Genomic DNA, 15,433 nt, shown 5'->3' with positions numbered 1-15,433 from the left:
CTGGCTCATCACCTACAGATATTGAACAAATGCATACTACCTGAACAGTGTATACTTAACCTGTTTGATCACCTGTCAATCAAACTGCTTGCACTGGCAGCTGACCTGTGAGTGAACCACACGGATGATGGCTTAGCAAAACCTACAAAAGTTTTTATAACCACAAAAGGAGTGGAAAGCCAGTTAACTGAACAGTGAGACTTCCTATTGATAAGAAAAATACAACTTGTATATCTGTAATCTCCTGTCTGTCCATGAAGCTGATCTATTGTGCTCCATTTATTTATTTATTTTTATCTATTGATTGGAGACTACTAGAATGACTTTGCATGATTCCCAGTTTCAAAAAAATCATCATTATTTCAGTTGGTGCAGCCCATCAGTTTAGCTGCTATCACAAGCCCGCTTTCTTATGATTGGCTGCCCCTCACAAAAAGGTTTAAACAGCACTCGCACCAACTGCAAAGCAAAGTTTAGGTTTAATTGCTCCTGTGAAGTCTGCTTTGTTGGAAACCTGAAAATATTTGCCCCTGACAGCCACCAGGACAAAAAGGGAGTACAACTGGTAACTGTCTAGTTACCTTGACATTTTGGCTGTTGGTGGCGTCAGAAGAGAATCTGCAGCCCATAGGAAAATCCCAGCTGATGGTTTTTCGTAACACAGGCCAGAGAGAATTTTTCACCAGAGCTAAATGTGTTTTAACTTGTGCTATCCTAGAGTTACCTGTATGGCCAACAGCTGTGCAAATTTATTTCAGTTTGCCTCGTTGTATAGACTTTTTCATATAGTCACGCCAAGCTAAAACTGCTTGGCGTGACCGCACCATTAGGAACATCTCTCTATTACATCACAAAGGGCTGAGAAACTGTCTGAAGCCTGAACCTTTGCCCTGAAGGGAATACTTCAATTTAATCTGACCTAATTGTTTCAAGCTTTGACCATGTCTAATAGACCATCATAGTCAAACATGGTCAAGAGAACCTTCTGAAGTTCAAATGGAACATCAGAACAGGGAAGAAAAAAGTGTCTTTGAGCATGCCATTATTGTTGGTGCCACATGGGCTGCTCTGAGTATTTCAGAAACTGCTGGGAAAATCCAGTGAGCAGCAGTTCTCTGGGTGAAAATGTCTTGTTGACATCAGAGGAGAATGGCCGGCAACTCAAATTACCACCAAGGTATACAGAAGAGCATCTCTGAACACACAACATGTCCAGCTTTGAAGCAGATGGGCTACAGCAGCAGAAGACCACAACTGGTGCTACTCCTGTCACCTAGGAACAAGGAACTGAGGTTATAATTCACACAGTCTCGCTAAAATTGGACAATAGATGTTGCCTGGTCTGATGAGTCACAATTTCTGCTGTAATATTTGGATGGCAAGTTCAGACGCCAACTACATGAAACTACATGAAATCACGGCTCCATCCTGCCTCGTATCAACGCTTCAGACTGGTGGGTCTAATGGTGTGGAGGAAACTTTCTTGACACACTTTTTGCCGTGAGGTGGTACAACGTACCTGAGTATAGTTCCCGACCATATTCATTCCTTTATGACCACAGTGTACCCATCTTCTGATGGCTCCTTCCAGTAGGACAGTGCATCATGTCACAAAACTCCAATCTGGTTTCACATGACAATGAGTTCACTGTGCTCAAATGGCCTCCACAGTCAACAACAACAACAACAACCTTTATTTATAGAGCACATTAAAAGCCTTAGGCATACCAAAGTGCTTTACAAAAAAACAATAAAATAATACAGTTAAGAGCATTAATATCAAATATAATAAGAACAGCAGACAATGTTCACAGTAGAAAGCCACTAATAAAATGGACTGCAGCACATAGATTATAGCAGACCCAGTGCCGCATGATAGAGAACACCAAGAATGAAGGAATAGTAAAAAGTTAATGCAATAGGTCGCAGTTAACAGTCAGCATTTAACGGGTAGAGAAGGCAAGTTCAAAAAGATAAGTTTTAAGGCGTGCTTTAAAAGAAAAAATAGAATCAGACTCCCGAATGCCAATCGGGAGGCTGTTCCATAACTCAGGTGCAGCAAAGGCAAACGATCGATCGCCTCTAGATTTCAACCGAGATCTGGGCTGAACTAACAATAACTGCGAGGATGACCTTAAAGCCCTGGCAGGGACATAAGGGTTTAAAAGTTCCTTAAGATAGGTTGGTGCAGTATTATTGATAATTTTAAACGTAAGCAGCAAAATTTTAAATTGAATATGGTATTTGATAGGCAGCCAATGCAGCTCAGCAAGAACCGGAGTAATATGGTCAAACTTCTTGGTTTTAGTTAGAATACGTGCCGCAGCATTCTGAACTGTCTGTAATCTATGTAGAAGGGTAACATGGAGACCAGAATAGAGTGAGTTACAGTAATCTAGTCTTGACGTTACAAAAGCATGAATGAGCTTTTCTAAGTCATTATACGGGATATAGTGTCTGGCCCTGGAGATGAGACGAAGCTGATAAAAACTAGATCTGACAACAGCAGACACCTGTTTATCAAGTTTAAAGGATTCCTGACAGTATCAGAGAAAGAACTAGTAAGAAAGCCAAAGGCATCTTGAAGTTTGGCGCGAAGGGCATTACTGCCAAAAATCACCAGAACTCTTTCCAGTAGAGCACCTTTGGGATGTAACAGAACGGGAGCTTCTAGTTATAAACGTGCAGGCAATCAAGCTCCACTAACTTTGATGTCAATATGCCAGTATGGACCAAAATCTCTGAAAAGTGTATATTTATAAGAAAATAGAAAAAAACTGAATATATCCCCTTTGATAGAAAAAAGAAAGCTTTGTACACCTGAATGACATGAACTGTAATAGTGTCAGTAGTAGTTTTCCTCCTGCAAAGCATCAATAGCATTACACAATGATGATTTGCAGGTGGAATTTGAAGAAGTTGCCTTGAAAGCATTAAGGGAATACATACATAATAATGCATTTGATTCTTGAATATCTTGCATTTTGATACACAAGCTTAAGTGTAAGTGTGATTTCCAGACTGAGCTCACGTCACCATCCGCTGTGAATATTTAATTAGACCAATGTAAACTCCAAGCTGCATTGCGGCAACCGTTCGACAGTGGGGTTACCATTTGTTATAAAAACAAATATGATAGTTCCACTGGTCACGTTTGAACGCATAACTTACAGCCAGAAGGGACACGTTCACAGAGCCCGGAGAAGGAAGGAGTGTGTCATTTTTCCTCATGCAAAGGATTACAGAGTCAATGCATGACGGATTCTTAGGGGCAGCCTGTAATCTTGTCTGGATGGTATGTAGCATGTTGTGTTTTGTCTGAGAGCAGTGATGTCAGCAACAAAATAAAGTGGTCCCCAAACCCACTGCTATAGTGTTTCCTGTAACACTTTGATACAACTCATAGACAGGTGACTTCAGACTTGGCTGCCCACGCTGGCCCACTGAAGGTCACTGATGCTCACTGTTGAGTCTTATAAAAAAAAAAATCTCAGAAACTACTGTGGTTGATTTCCCATTAAAGCTCAGCCTGACAATCAGCAAACGATCAAGTTATTTTAGTTTGTGAAGAAAAGTATTAATCCACCTTTAAAAAATACATATATCTTACGTTTTTATTTACAAAGGCTGTAGGTCTGGTTAACTCACTTGAACACTTCTTTGTTGAAGTGACTATCCCAATGGGATGGGAGGAAGGAATCGGGAGAATCCCACTTTATAAAGCAAACCAGTAGGCTGTGATATTCCTCGTGAGGTTGTCGGGTGCTCGCTAGTGGCAGAGCACGCGCACTGCATTTCATTCGGAGTCCGCAGACTGAATGAAGAATCCGCAGCTTCGACACTGTCCTGTGAGAAAGTAGCGGTTCGTCTACGGGAATCGTCGTGGAATATTTAGTTCTGTTTTGATTCCTCAGGTTCAAAGGGTTAACATCGCGAGGGCTGGCGAAGTGTCGAACAAGTGACTATAAAGGACAACAATACACAACAAACCGCAGCCCTCCAGACTGAGTGGAGCCAGCAACTTGTGAGACGTTCCAGAGCCGCAGCACGACCACCGTAAGACGTCCAGCTTCAATCACTTAAACATCAAAAGCAGAAAAGAATAAATGGAAACGTTTCACTTTCATTTCTTATACGTTTTTAGCTGCCGGCGTATCATTTAACGTTATATTTTCGATATTCGGGTCGCAAATGTCAAGATGGAGAAAAGTTAGCTCACTTGGAACAATCTGACCTATACTCAAGAAAAGTGACCTGATTTTTTTTTTTTTTTTTAGAAAAGTAAGCGATTGTGGGTCATGCTTAGTGGTACATTAAAAGCTGTTTAAAACTAGTGTTAATGTTTAGTGTCTTCGCAGTAAGAAACTAAATCCTCACGGACATTAACGCCAAAGCGAGCACTAGTTTGTTGGGACAGCGGAGCGATATTTACTCCGCCTTCCCAGACTATTTCACTCCAGAATCTGGAGGACATGGCACGGAGAGACGGAACGAAGGGGCTCTGAAAACGAAAGAAATGTATACAAAAGTTGGGATTACGGGCTAAATGTTTGCAAGAAAGATCACTGGCATGATTCGTACGCATTGTTGAAAGGTATGTGGTTATTTAACGGTTGAAATAAGAGAGTAGACTTGAACTCCAGGGAGCTACATCAGCAGGACACAGAGAGGCTCGGCGCTCCGTTCCCCTCGGAGAGCTTGGCTAACAGCTAACATAGCTTAGCTTCAGTTGTGAGAAGTTCAAAAAGTTTCTGGAATGGAGGAAGAGGAGGAAGGCTGAAGTAAACGTTGTCAAACTACTAAGAGGCTGAATACGATGACTCCCCAAGTTATACTTGATGATAAAACGATTATGGTAGACTCTTATGTAGATGGTTGTTATGAGGTGTTTAATTAAAAACTTCACGCTAAACAAGATGTGTTCTGTGAAAGCAAGCTAAGCTAGTTAGCAAAATCTCGATGCTACTTACATCAAGTTGCTACATACCAGAGTTAGCTAATGCCAGTGGGATATTATATTATATTGTGACCGTGTGTATTTTCGTGGAGCACTTGGAGCAGTACTAAAAGCTATTTTTATTGCTGTTTCTGGGGTCTGTGTATAATTAGATGCGTCTTTCTGAATGCCTTTTCTCTCTTTCTCTGGTTGGGGGGGGTACTGAATCGTCCTTCCATATTGTCTGTTCCGTGTTACTTCATGTTTGACAAGCGTTAAAGACGGATTACACGCTGTTAAACAAAGTAGTGTTGTCAGGTTTTCCAGTTTTTTGGAAGTTTTTTTTTTGTCTTTTTGTTTTGCTTGCTGTGTGCGTTTTATGTAGACATCTTTTAAACGGGATTAAAGGAATTTCTCAGGCGTGTAATCCAGAGCAGCCCAAACTGATGAATATCTATCAACGATTTGAGAAGCTTCTGGGGTGCACTTCCTATTATTAAAGTACATCTCATTGTTTCCCGCCATGCTTGGAGATGGTATTTTTTAAAATGTTGTATCCATGTACATATGTGTATATGCATTTTCTTAATGCATCTATGACCTATATATTTTCTGTGATTCATAAAGAGTTTTCCCTGGGTCATAGTGGGATTTTGACGATTTTACTACCGGTTTAAACACGACTGATCCACAAGTCTTAACCTTTGGTTGTTATATTAGGCTATTTAAAAAAGGTATTTTATGCTTGGGGAAATGAAACTCGACTTGGGAACAACTAGTTAAGAAATCCCAGTGGTGTGGTGTTGTAGTGTTTTGTTTTGTGTTTTTGCCCTTTAATAGTTTTTATATATCTGGCAAGCAATCCCTGTCATACTAAATTGGTTCCACAAAGAGTAAACTCATGGTCATTTTTGTAAGAATGTAAGCCACCTTTACTGAGGGTTAACAAATAAGTACTTGTCAAAATGCGATGTTGTAAAATACATAGCACCCTAACTGATAGTGGGTAGTATTTTTAGGGTGTTTAAAAAAAAGGGGGGGGGGGGGATCTTGGCGTAGATGTATTTGTTGCTATTCTTCTCACGCACGCACATGGAACTAGTTGTAATAAAAATGGAAACCGATGGTGTTGTTATTAACATGCCAGTACTGTAAACTACAGATAAATCTGTGATAGGCCAATATCAGCCCACTAATATCTGTCTGGATCTGGTTAAACATACTTTAGTCGAGACTGATTTGACACAGAGAATAAGCTATCGTCGTGAACTGTTTGTCTTTTGAAAAGCTCAGCTTTATCTGAAGGATTGGCATGAGAAATCTTATTTAATGTAGTCTTTGTAGCTACAGTGTGTTTATCCACAAGTTTGGATGTGTAAATTGATTACTTGTCTTTACCAACTGAACCATGAACTTGTGTGTCACTTGGAATCTGAAAAAGGCCTATCCACATGTAGGAAGAACTGCTTTAATGTGGCCTGGTGACTTCCAGAAAAGCTCCCAACATTTACATGTTGATATGGGGTTTTTTTCGGTGTGTGTGTGTCCTGCTTTAGGATGTTTCTCTCTGCTTTCATGTGTGTGGAGAACAATGAGTAATGGGAGTGAGTGCAGTGCTGTTGGACAGCTGTTAGCTGGAAGGGAGGGATTGGGCAGAGATGGGATGAGGGAGGAAGCAGCTCTTTGTGGTTACATCCTTTTTGACTAAGGCCAGTTTCACAGCCCAAACAGCTGCTGCTGCAGGCTGCATGTGTTGACCCTCTGTCTGCTCTGTCTGTATGAAGGGGATTGAAGTGTTATATGTCATAATTGCCCGAACTCCCCAACATCTCTAGAGCAGTCTGAGACAAAGGTATCTTGGTGCAGTGCATCAGTAGTGAGGGGTAATCAGCAACTCTTAGTTTTACTTTTTTTTTTTTTTTTCCTTTCCCAGTGCAAATACTGAAGAGAGAGGTCAGTATTTTGTCTCAACTGTCATGTTATTTATTTGAAAAGTAGTTCAAAAATTGGCTGAGACTTCACTAGGCAAAAAACAGATTTTCTTTTATTTATTTTTTTAAAGTAGATTCTCCACATGCTGCCTTAAGAGTTTTTCCCTTATGTGGCATAACTTGTACCAGTCAGTTCAGCAATCATTGTTAGTCCGACTGTAGCATCTATTCTGCTCTTTCCTCTGCCAGTGTGATCACAGCTGTGTGTCTGCCTCTAAGCATGAGTCCACCAAAAGCAGAATGTCCTGAAACTTGAAGAGGTGGCACTTTAAAAAGAGCTCATTAAATTTTGGTCCCGATCCAAACTGCTTTCCTTATTTTGTTTAAATGGGGAGTTGGCCTTGAGCACTCTGTAGCTGCCTTTCTGCAGAATTGCTTGTTGTGTGACAAATGATCATGTTAGATGCATTTTAGGCCATATGGCTGTTAAGTGTTTTCCATGTGCATGATTGATCTCGAGTTTGAGATGGAACGCGTTTCACATAACTGAGTCATCTAAGTAGTGATGGTGGCGTTTCTGTGGAAATGTGTCAGATCAAAAATAGCACAAAGGGTTTTCTTGAATTCCCAAACCCCCACCCCATGGATCGAGAATAGTGCTTCTCTAAGTGGGTTGCCATAAAGACTGTTTCATGTCATTAAACAAAAAACTGTAACAGTTGCTATAAAAATGTTTAGAAAGGCTTGCTTGTTCATCTAGATAACAGTAATTTCAAACTTTACATGTGTTCTTGATCTTTCTCTGATCTTTTGTGTTTTGCAGAAGGCTGACAGAGGAAACCCTGACTGTGGGCGATTTGAATGAAGTTAGCCAAAAGAGCATTGGTAGTTCTCAAGAAATGAGCACGTCCTTATAAGACGTGTGTCAGACTTGCACCAGTGAGGCCTGCTGCAGTGTATCAGTTCAACATAAGTCCTGATTTGAGCTCCTACAGACTACACCCCCCCTCTCCATCAGTGGTAGTGACCCAACTCCGGACAGCTTGCTGGAGGGCCCTTCCTGAGCAGCAGCAGCTGCGTCCTGCTTGCTCACTCCTGGCCCTCCCCTGCTTCCTGTCCTTGGTCAGACAAGGCTAAAATCTCCTCTCCCCTCACCCCACCCCTCATCGGTGTTGGCTTTTCATACTTGCACACTTATATTACCCTCTCAAGCAACTTCTTTTGTTGATCACACGCTCACAGACTGTGTTGGGTTAATAACGTTCTTTGGAGATTACCTGCTGACTGATTTTTGGCCCCCTTGCATAGGCCCAGTGTCATCGCGAAGGAAAGTTCCTCTCTTTTACCTGCACTACAACTTGCAGAATGACTTCCATGTCTAGTTTGTTCTCCTTCACAAGTCCGACAGTCAGGCGCCTGCTCGGCTGGAAACAGGGAGACGAGGAAGAGAAATGGGCAGAAAAGGCAGTTGATGCACTTGTGAAAAAGTTGAAGAAGAAGAAGGGTGCCATGGAAGACCTGGAGAAAGCGCTGAGCTGCCCTGGACAGCCCAGCAAGTGTGTTACCATTCCAAGATCACTGGACGGCCGGCTGCAGGTTTCCCACAGGAAGGGTCTTCCTCATGTTATCTACTGCAGAGTGTGGCGCTGGCCGGATCTACAGTCCCACCATGAGCTCAAGCCTCTGGACATTTGCGAGTATCCGTTTGGCTCCAAACAGAAGGAGGTGTGCATAAACCCATATCACTACAAGAGAGTGGAGAGCCCTGGTATGTAATTTTTCTCACCTTAAACAGGTTCTGTTTAATCAACCTTAGCTTTTATATTTAAACAGACATGTAATGTTAATGGTTGTTGTATATACGATTAAACCTGTGTTCTGTGAGGCATAGTCATCACATAATTGGTTTATTTGCAGTGTTTCTAACATTTCTAGCCTATTGTTTCGTTTTGCTTTTTGCCTTTTAACTTTCAAATACAAGATGGATTAAAGCAATTTAGAACTGTGCACATCTCTCAGTAAACTGTAGAGCTGGTAAACAAATCTACAAAGGTCAGGAGGCTGTCATCACACAGGCCTTTTCTGCCCGCCCCCTCCATTTCACAGAAAATCAATATCACTAGCTCTGGGAGTCTTATTAGATTATATGCCTCAGGCATTCCAGATTGGGTGTGGCATCAGAAAGCAGTGTACTAAACGCATAAACCACTCAGACTAAACTCCCAGCACTTTCACATCACTTAACCCCCCCTTCCCCCTTTTCTCCCACACCCCATCATATACACTTACACACCCATGGATGACCCTAAAGATACAGGCTTTCTGATACTACACTGGTTCAGGATTGCAAGGTCTGTATTGACCGGTTCAAAGATGCAGATCACTTGTCGGTGAGAAGACTATATTTCAGCCTTGGAGCCTGGACTCTTAAAGTCAGAGTAATATCTTGCAAAGGGAAACCTTCAATCCTTTTTAAGGGTAAAATTAGATGTGAAGAACATCTTGTTCTTATGTATCAAGAGCTAAAAATAACATTTCAAGACTCACTGTTGTTGTTCAGTCATCTCTATTTCAACATACAGGTTGGAATTCCTTCAGTTATTTTTGATAGTAGCATTATTAAAATCATATTAAAATACTGTAATAACGATCTCAGCATATACAGTGTTCTACACATTAGGTATTTTCAGCCTCTACAAGATTAATCTATGCTGCTTTCTGGTTTTAATTATTTTCATGTAAATTTTAATTGTTTTGGGCTTGCCCTACTCCTTAAAAACTTAGTTTTCATGAATTGTGAATTCCACATGGTGATACATCATGTGTGCAGTTTCTCACTTGTTTAATTCATTTTTCTTCTTCCATCCAGTGCTTCCTCCTGTCCTGGTACCACGGCACAGCGAGTTCAACCCACAGCACAGCTTGCTGGTACAGTTCCGTAACCTCACCCACAACGAGCCACACATGCCCCTGAATGCCACCTATCCAGAGTCCTTCCAACAGCCGCACAATGGGGGTGGCAGCAGTGGAGGAGGTGGAGGTGGCGGCAGCTCTTTTTCCATTTCTCCCAACTCTCCATATCCTCCTTCTCCAGCCAGCTCTGGTACTTATCCAAACTCTCCTGCCAGTTCGGGGCCCTCAAGTCCATTCCAACTCCCAGGTACACCAAATACACTCCTCCACCTAACCCTGGGAAAGTTGCCAAACCATTGTTTTTTCTGAATTGTCACTGTCATGTAGCCAACAAATGTCTGACTTTTGATAAACACTGGTCTCTCAGGATTTCTGTTTTTCAAGTTGCATAATGCAAGGGGGGGGGGGGGAGTCTGTTTACAGTTGTATGGTGAAAAAACAAATGATGTAGCCAGGCGAATCCAGTTCCATCCACCAGCACTGATGCTCTTAGTCTAGACCAGTGGTTCTTAACCTGGGTTCGATCGAACCCTAGGGGTTCGGTGAGTCGGTCTCAGGGGTTCGGCAGACCCTCCACCGTGACATGCACCGCTCATTTTGTGCACCAATAAAAAACATATCTATGTCTTGAATTTGAAAAAAATCATATTTTATTTTTCACTAAAGAGGGGTTCAGTGAATGCGCATATGAAACTGGTGGGGTTCGGTACCTCCAACAAGGTTAAGAACCACTGGTCTAGACTCTGCTTCACTCCAGATCTGCTGACACATCCAGTGATTTAAGGCAGTCTGGCAAAAAGGGGTGGTTTTTGTTTTGTTTTTAAATTGTTTGTTTTTTGTTTTTAACAGCAATTTAGGATTTAAGTTATTTATCCTGCAAAGCTTTGGTTGGCTTTTTGAATGCTGACAAGCATCATGATCCACTGAAATGTCCTTGTTGCAGTTTTAAGTAGATGTTTTGTTTCCTGTATGCCTCACTAAGGGCTTGAAAAGCTCATGTTGCATCTGTCGGGAATGGGTTAGCATGTGGCTTAGCAAATGAGGGATGTGTGTAATCTGACACCATTTCCGGGGTACAGATCTTGTCATGATTGTTCTAAGGAGTGTCTAAGGGGATTTTGTGTGCGTAAGAGAGAGAGAGTACATTTGTCAGCAGCAGCAACTGGTCCCACTAACGTCTCTCTTAATGTCTCAGCTGACACCCCACCACCAGCCTACATGCCCCCTGATGAGCCGATCGGCCAGGAGCCCCAGTCCATGGAAACGAACAGCAGCCTGGTACCGCAGAGCATTGCCAGAGGTGGTGAGATGTGCTCACAGTTATACTGACAGTAGCAAAAATATACCAAACCTGTTGGTATATCTCAGCTTCATGTATAAGTTTCCTTTCCTCTTTAACTAGCTGTTAAATTATGAACAGAGTTTAATTTACAAAGGTCTTGTTTCTTCCTCATTTTTTTTTTTTCTCTTCAAATCCAAGTAGTGCTGTCTCCGTTTTAGTTTATGGGACACTTTTTACACAATCTTCCATTAAACCTGGTTTATATCTTTCAGTTGTAGTGGTTAAGTTAACCCATTTGTCAAATGTGTGAAAGTTCTCGTGTTTGAGACCCAGATAAGTCTCTAGGAGGGTTATGTGAGGTTGGGCAGCTGCGGTACGACTCTACTAAATCAAACGTTTTGTCCAATGTGCTGTCATGACCCCCTATTTATAAGCTATTATGCTTAAACCTAAACATAACAGTTTCAAGTCCTTTGACTCATTTAACAGAACACTCTTACTGGATAAGTGCGAAGCAGCTCTCTGTTACATTCATGGTTATATTTAGGAAAAGATGTTTTAATATCACTTGGACTATTGACTCTGTCAGTGTTTTGCTGTGCCCACATTTAAAAGGTGTTTTGACAACCTTTTTAAGCTGATATGCAGGGCTTTGACATTTTTCAGGCCCTTGCCAAAAACAGTTCACACATTACTGAGATTTACCTGGTGCTTGTAAATCTCTGTATAACAACATTTTACTGAAGCACAAGTATCGCTACACTTCATGTCTACCAGCAGTATTTGGTTTATGAGAGCTGAAGTCGGGAGTGAGTCTATGTAGGTTGACTAAATTAGAGCCTCTATGGAGCATCACATCATTGTACTACAGAAATAAGAAAGATGTGACAGCTTTGGATTTATTTAAACTTGCATGATCTCTGACCAGACTGTTGGTGTAGACCATATGTTAGGACTGGTCTTTTAGAGCTAGTTGAGGTAACCTCATTGAATGTAGTTTTACATGAGTTGGGTTAACAGAGCTTTGCTCCTGGTTACACTTTTCCTCTTTAACCGTAATAATTAATAAATCTCGTTTATTTAACCACGCAGTCGTGTACTGTCTGGATTGTCTGAATTCATTTCAAATCCATGTTCAACATCTGTTGATCTTACCTATTGTTTGCAGATGTGCAGCCAGTGGAGTATGAGGAGCCCAGTCACTGGTGCTCTATTGTCTACTATGAACTTAACAATCGTGTCGGAGAGGCTTACCACGCTTCATCCACCAGTGTGCTCGTGGATGGCTTCACTGACCCCTCAAACAACAAAAACCGCTTCTGCCTCGGACTGCTGTCCAACGTCAACCGCAACTCCACAATCGAGAACACCCGCAGACACATTGGCAAAGGTATGACTAATAACCCCAGTAAGAGTAGGAAATAAGGAAATGATGGTGATTAAATGTTCTTACACTTTTGTTTGTTGTCCAGGAGTGCACCTGTACTATGTGGGAGGGGAGGTGTATGCAGAGTGCCTCAGCGACACCAGCATTTTTGTTCAGAGTCGTAACTGTAATTACCACCACGGCTTCCACCCTACCACTGTGTGCAAGATCCCCAGTGGATGTAGCCTGAAGATTTTCAACAACCAAGAGTTTGCTCAACTTCTGGCTCAGTCGGTTAACCATGGCTTTGAGGCCGTCTATGAGCTTACCAAGATGTGTACAATTAGGATGAGCTTTGTCAAGGTAAGGGTTTCATGCTGTACACAAGTCGAATGAAGACGTTCTCGGTAATTTCTTGATTCCTCACTAATTGTGAGTCAGACCACAAGCACTTCAAAACCTGACTTTCTTTTTGCTATAAGAAAGTCAGAAAAACAGCCTACCAAAGTACTCCAAGAAGTACACCTATTTGGTAGTTTCTGTTACAGTAGATTTCTCTAGTCATGATGAGACACACACACACACACGGTGAAAACAATACCAGCCACACTTTTGCTTGATTTAATAAGTGCAAACATCATCAGTCACTGTCATTGTGTAATATGGCGTACCTTTAGTTTTTTTTTTTGTGTTTTCCCTCCACAGGGCTGGGGAGCAGAGTATCATCGACAGGATGTCACCAGCACCCCCTGCTGGATCGAAGTGCACCTGCACGGGCCGCTTCAGTGGCTAGACAAAGTGCTAACACAAATGGGTTCTCCTCTCAACCCAATCTCTTCTGTGTCCTAATACTGGACTTGTGAGAGCCTGGGAGACCCGTTATGAAAATCACCCCCCTCGCCCCCAAAACCCCTCAATGATTTCTAATTTAAAACAGTCTTAATGGCTGAACTGTTTACACTTACTTTGGGAAGGGATTGGCTAATAATTCAACAGCACCTGCAGCCAGCATCCAGTTGTTGAAATGGCATCAATGTTGCAAGAAAATACCTGGAGAAAGATGAGAATATGCCCAAGTAGCAGTGACGACATGGACACACTACTGCTTGACAATGCTACAATACCTACAAGAACTGAGGGCTCTATTGTCAAGCTTGAATCTGTCAAATGTTAATTTTTTTTTGCATCAAGTTTTATTGTTTGACGAATAACTTTTTGTTTCTCCATATGTGTAGTTTTTAATGAAGCGGAACTGTTTCACTACTCTGCCTTGTGTCTGACAATTTGAAATTTTACAAAACACTTTTCTTACATTGTTGTCTCAATGTCAAATATTTACAATAAAGATATAGACATGACTATGTTTACCATTAGACTCAGATATAACATGCTTTCTTTTTATAGTCTCTACTGCTAGAATTGAACACTGAGCTACTGCCTTTTAAGAAAGTTATGTATGCCAACCTGATAGTTTTTGATATGGGAGATCAATCACTGAACAAGTTTAACATGCCATAAGCTAACAACATTGTGAATGTTACATCTATCGTAATAGAAGTAGTCATATATGATATAATCAGAAAGTGGACGCCATCATTATTGATTCTTGTTTGTACTCTCGTGTTCAAGTAAGAGTGGCTGTATTTTCCATACTCACTGTATTAACAATATTGTGCACTCATGAATTTTATGGAGGCATGTTGGATGGGTTTGGCGTGGGTACCAAGGCATTATGTTGATAAATAATTTGACCTCCTTTGCTCAATGAAATAAAGGGGTTGTCTGGTAACGGAATAATTTTAGTTTTGTACTTTTAAGTGTTTTTGTTTTTAAATTTTTGACTTTTGGCTCAGTCGCATAGAGACGATAACCTCAGTGTGCAACAATCTCCTGCTTGTGTTGGACAAAGGCATTTCCTGTGAATTTTTATTTTATTTTCCTCTTGTTTTTCTTTTTGTTTTAAGTAAAAATACTGTTTCTATTTCTTTCTTTTTTTCTAAAGTCAAGTTTTTATTTTTACTTCAGGTAACAAAAATGTCTTTAAGTTACCAGTTGATAACAGCGATAGCTTATTGTTCTGTGCTTACGTCTGGTCTTGGCAAATTGGCGACAATCAGTCAAAACATACGTGAGCAGATGGATTCACCGTACACAGTGGTTTGTTCTGATAATGAAAACTGATGACACACCATCCAGCTTTCTCCATGGAATCATTCTATCTATGGCTGATTGCTTTGAATAGCCTTTATTAGATGTAAAGGGTTGTGAAAATACACTGTCACCGTGGTAAACTCATAAAGGACAGTGAATTGTAATGACTGAAAGATTAAGTACACAAAGTCCACAGCTTATTTCTGTTTACAGTACGGCTTAGTGTCAATAAATCTGTTATACAAGAATAGCATTCTTTTTGCTTTCCATGAGGTTAAAGCACTTGTTGGCTGAAATGGAGAACTTAAAAAATGTTGAAATGTTTGTTGATATTTCTGTATTTCATGCAGCATGTCTCAATAAGGACAGCATGCAGGATTCCTTCATATTCATGAGGTAGGTACACGCAGAACCTTTAGAAACAATTCAAGTTAAAGGAAATTTTTCAATAAATCTTTCAGGAAGCTTTATTCAAATCTATAATCAGCTCTGAATAACAACATAGCACAAATATTTTTCACCTATGTGTGTGTGTGTGTATACGTGTCTACCTGAGCTTATAAATAAACAAAAATAGGCACAACGAGTACAGGAGGTTACAGAATAGCAAGTTGCCCTTTTTACAGTTTTTCACCGCCAGACCTGAAGCGTTAACCAATGACGCATCAGCCAGTCAACTTCCTATTGGTCCACGTTTCTATTTACCGTAAATATCCTAAAAGGTGCGTCGCTTAACAATACAGTAGAGTGAAACAAACCGCACCTACAAACACTGTTACGCGATATAGGGGTCAAACACTAATATTAAGTCGTGACTAAATACTGTAAATTAAGCGTCCCTCTATCTGCTTTTT

At 41.0% G+C, this 15,433-nt stretch overlaps 1 protein-coding gene across 3 annotated transcripts; it reads left to right on the top strand.

Annotated features, from left to right (window-relative positions):
- Window positions 1–3,828: 3,828 nt before the first annotated feature.
- Window positions 3,829–14,765, top strand: smad5 (SMAD family member 5). 3 transcript variants are annotated; one of them, XM_085361282.1, is made up of 7 exons: window positions 3,829–4,056; window positions 7,691–8,635; window positions 9,737–10,027; window positions 10,976–11,083; window positions 12,231–12,452; window positions 12,535–12,791; window positions 13,134–14,765. In XM_085361282.1, exons 2-7 carry the CDS (start codon window positions 8,233–8,235, stop codon window positions 13,275–13,277), a joined length of 1,425 nt encoding a protein of 474 aa, XP_085217408.1. In that variant the 5' UTR covers window positions 3,829–4,056; window positions 7,691–8,232; the 3' UTR covers window positions 13,278–14,765. The 3 variants fall into 3 exon arrangements, with proteins under 3 accessions (XP_085217408.1, XP_085217417.1, XP_085217399.1); XM_085361291.1 differs by lacking the exon at window positions 3,829–4,056 and adding an exon at window positions 4,469–4,594 and having other exon boundaries at window positions 10,976–11,080; XM_085361273.1 differs by lacking the exon at window positions 3,829–4,056 and adding an exon at window positions 4,469–4,594.
- Window positions 14,766–15,433: the final 668 nt, after the last annotated feature.

Source organism: Diplotaxodon limnothrissa, linkage group LG2 (assembly GCF_057381915.1).
Source record: "Diplotaxodon limnothrissa isolate DT_005_m linkage group LG2, D_limnothrissa_male_GT1.1, whole genome shotgun sequence".
NCBI classification, from domain to species: Eukaryota; Metazoa; Chordata; class Actinopteri; order Cichliformes; family Cichlidae; genus Diplotaxodon; species Diplotaxodon limnothrissa.
Note: the sequence above shows the minus strand (reverse complement) of the source record. Positions and strands in the feature narration are given on the sequence as shown.

Bases quoted from the DNA above. Each gene is read 5' to 3' on its own strand.
- smad5 (XM_085361282.1), top strand. From the start codon at position 8,233: ATGACTTCCATGTCTAGTTTGTTCTCCTTCACAAGTCCGACAGTCAGG. The intron at 12,453-12,534 runs GTATGACTAATA...TTTGTTGTCCAG, and splicing joins CCGCAGACACATTGGCAAAG to GAGTGCACCTGTACTATGTG. The intron at 12,792-13,133 runs GTAAGGGTTTCA...TTCCCTCCACAG, and splicing joins TTAGGATGAGCTTTGTCAAG to GGCTGGGGAGCAGAGTATCA.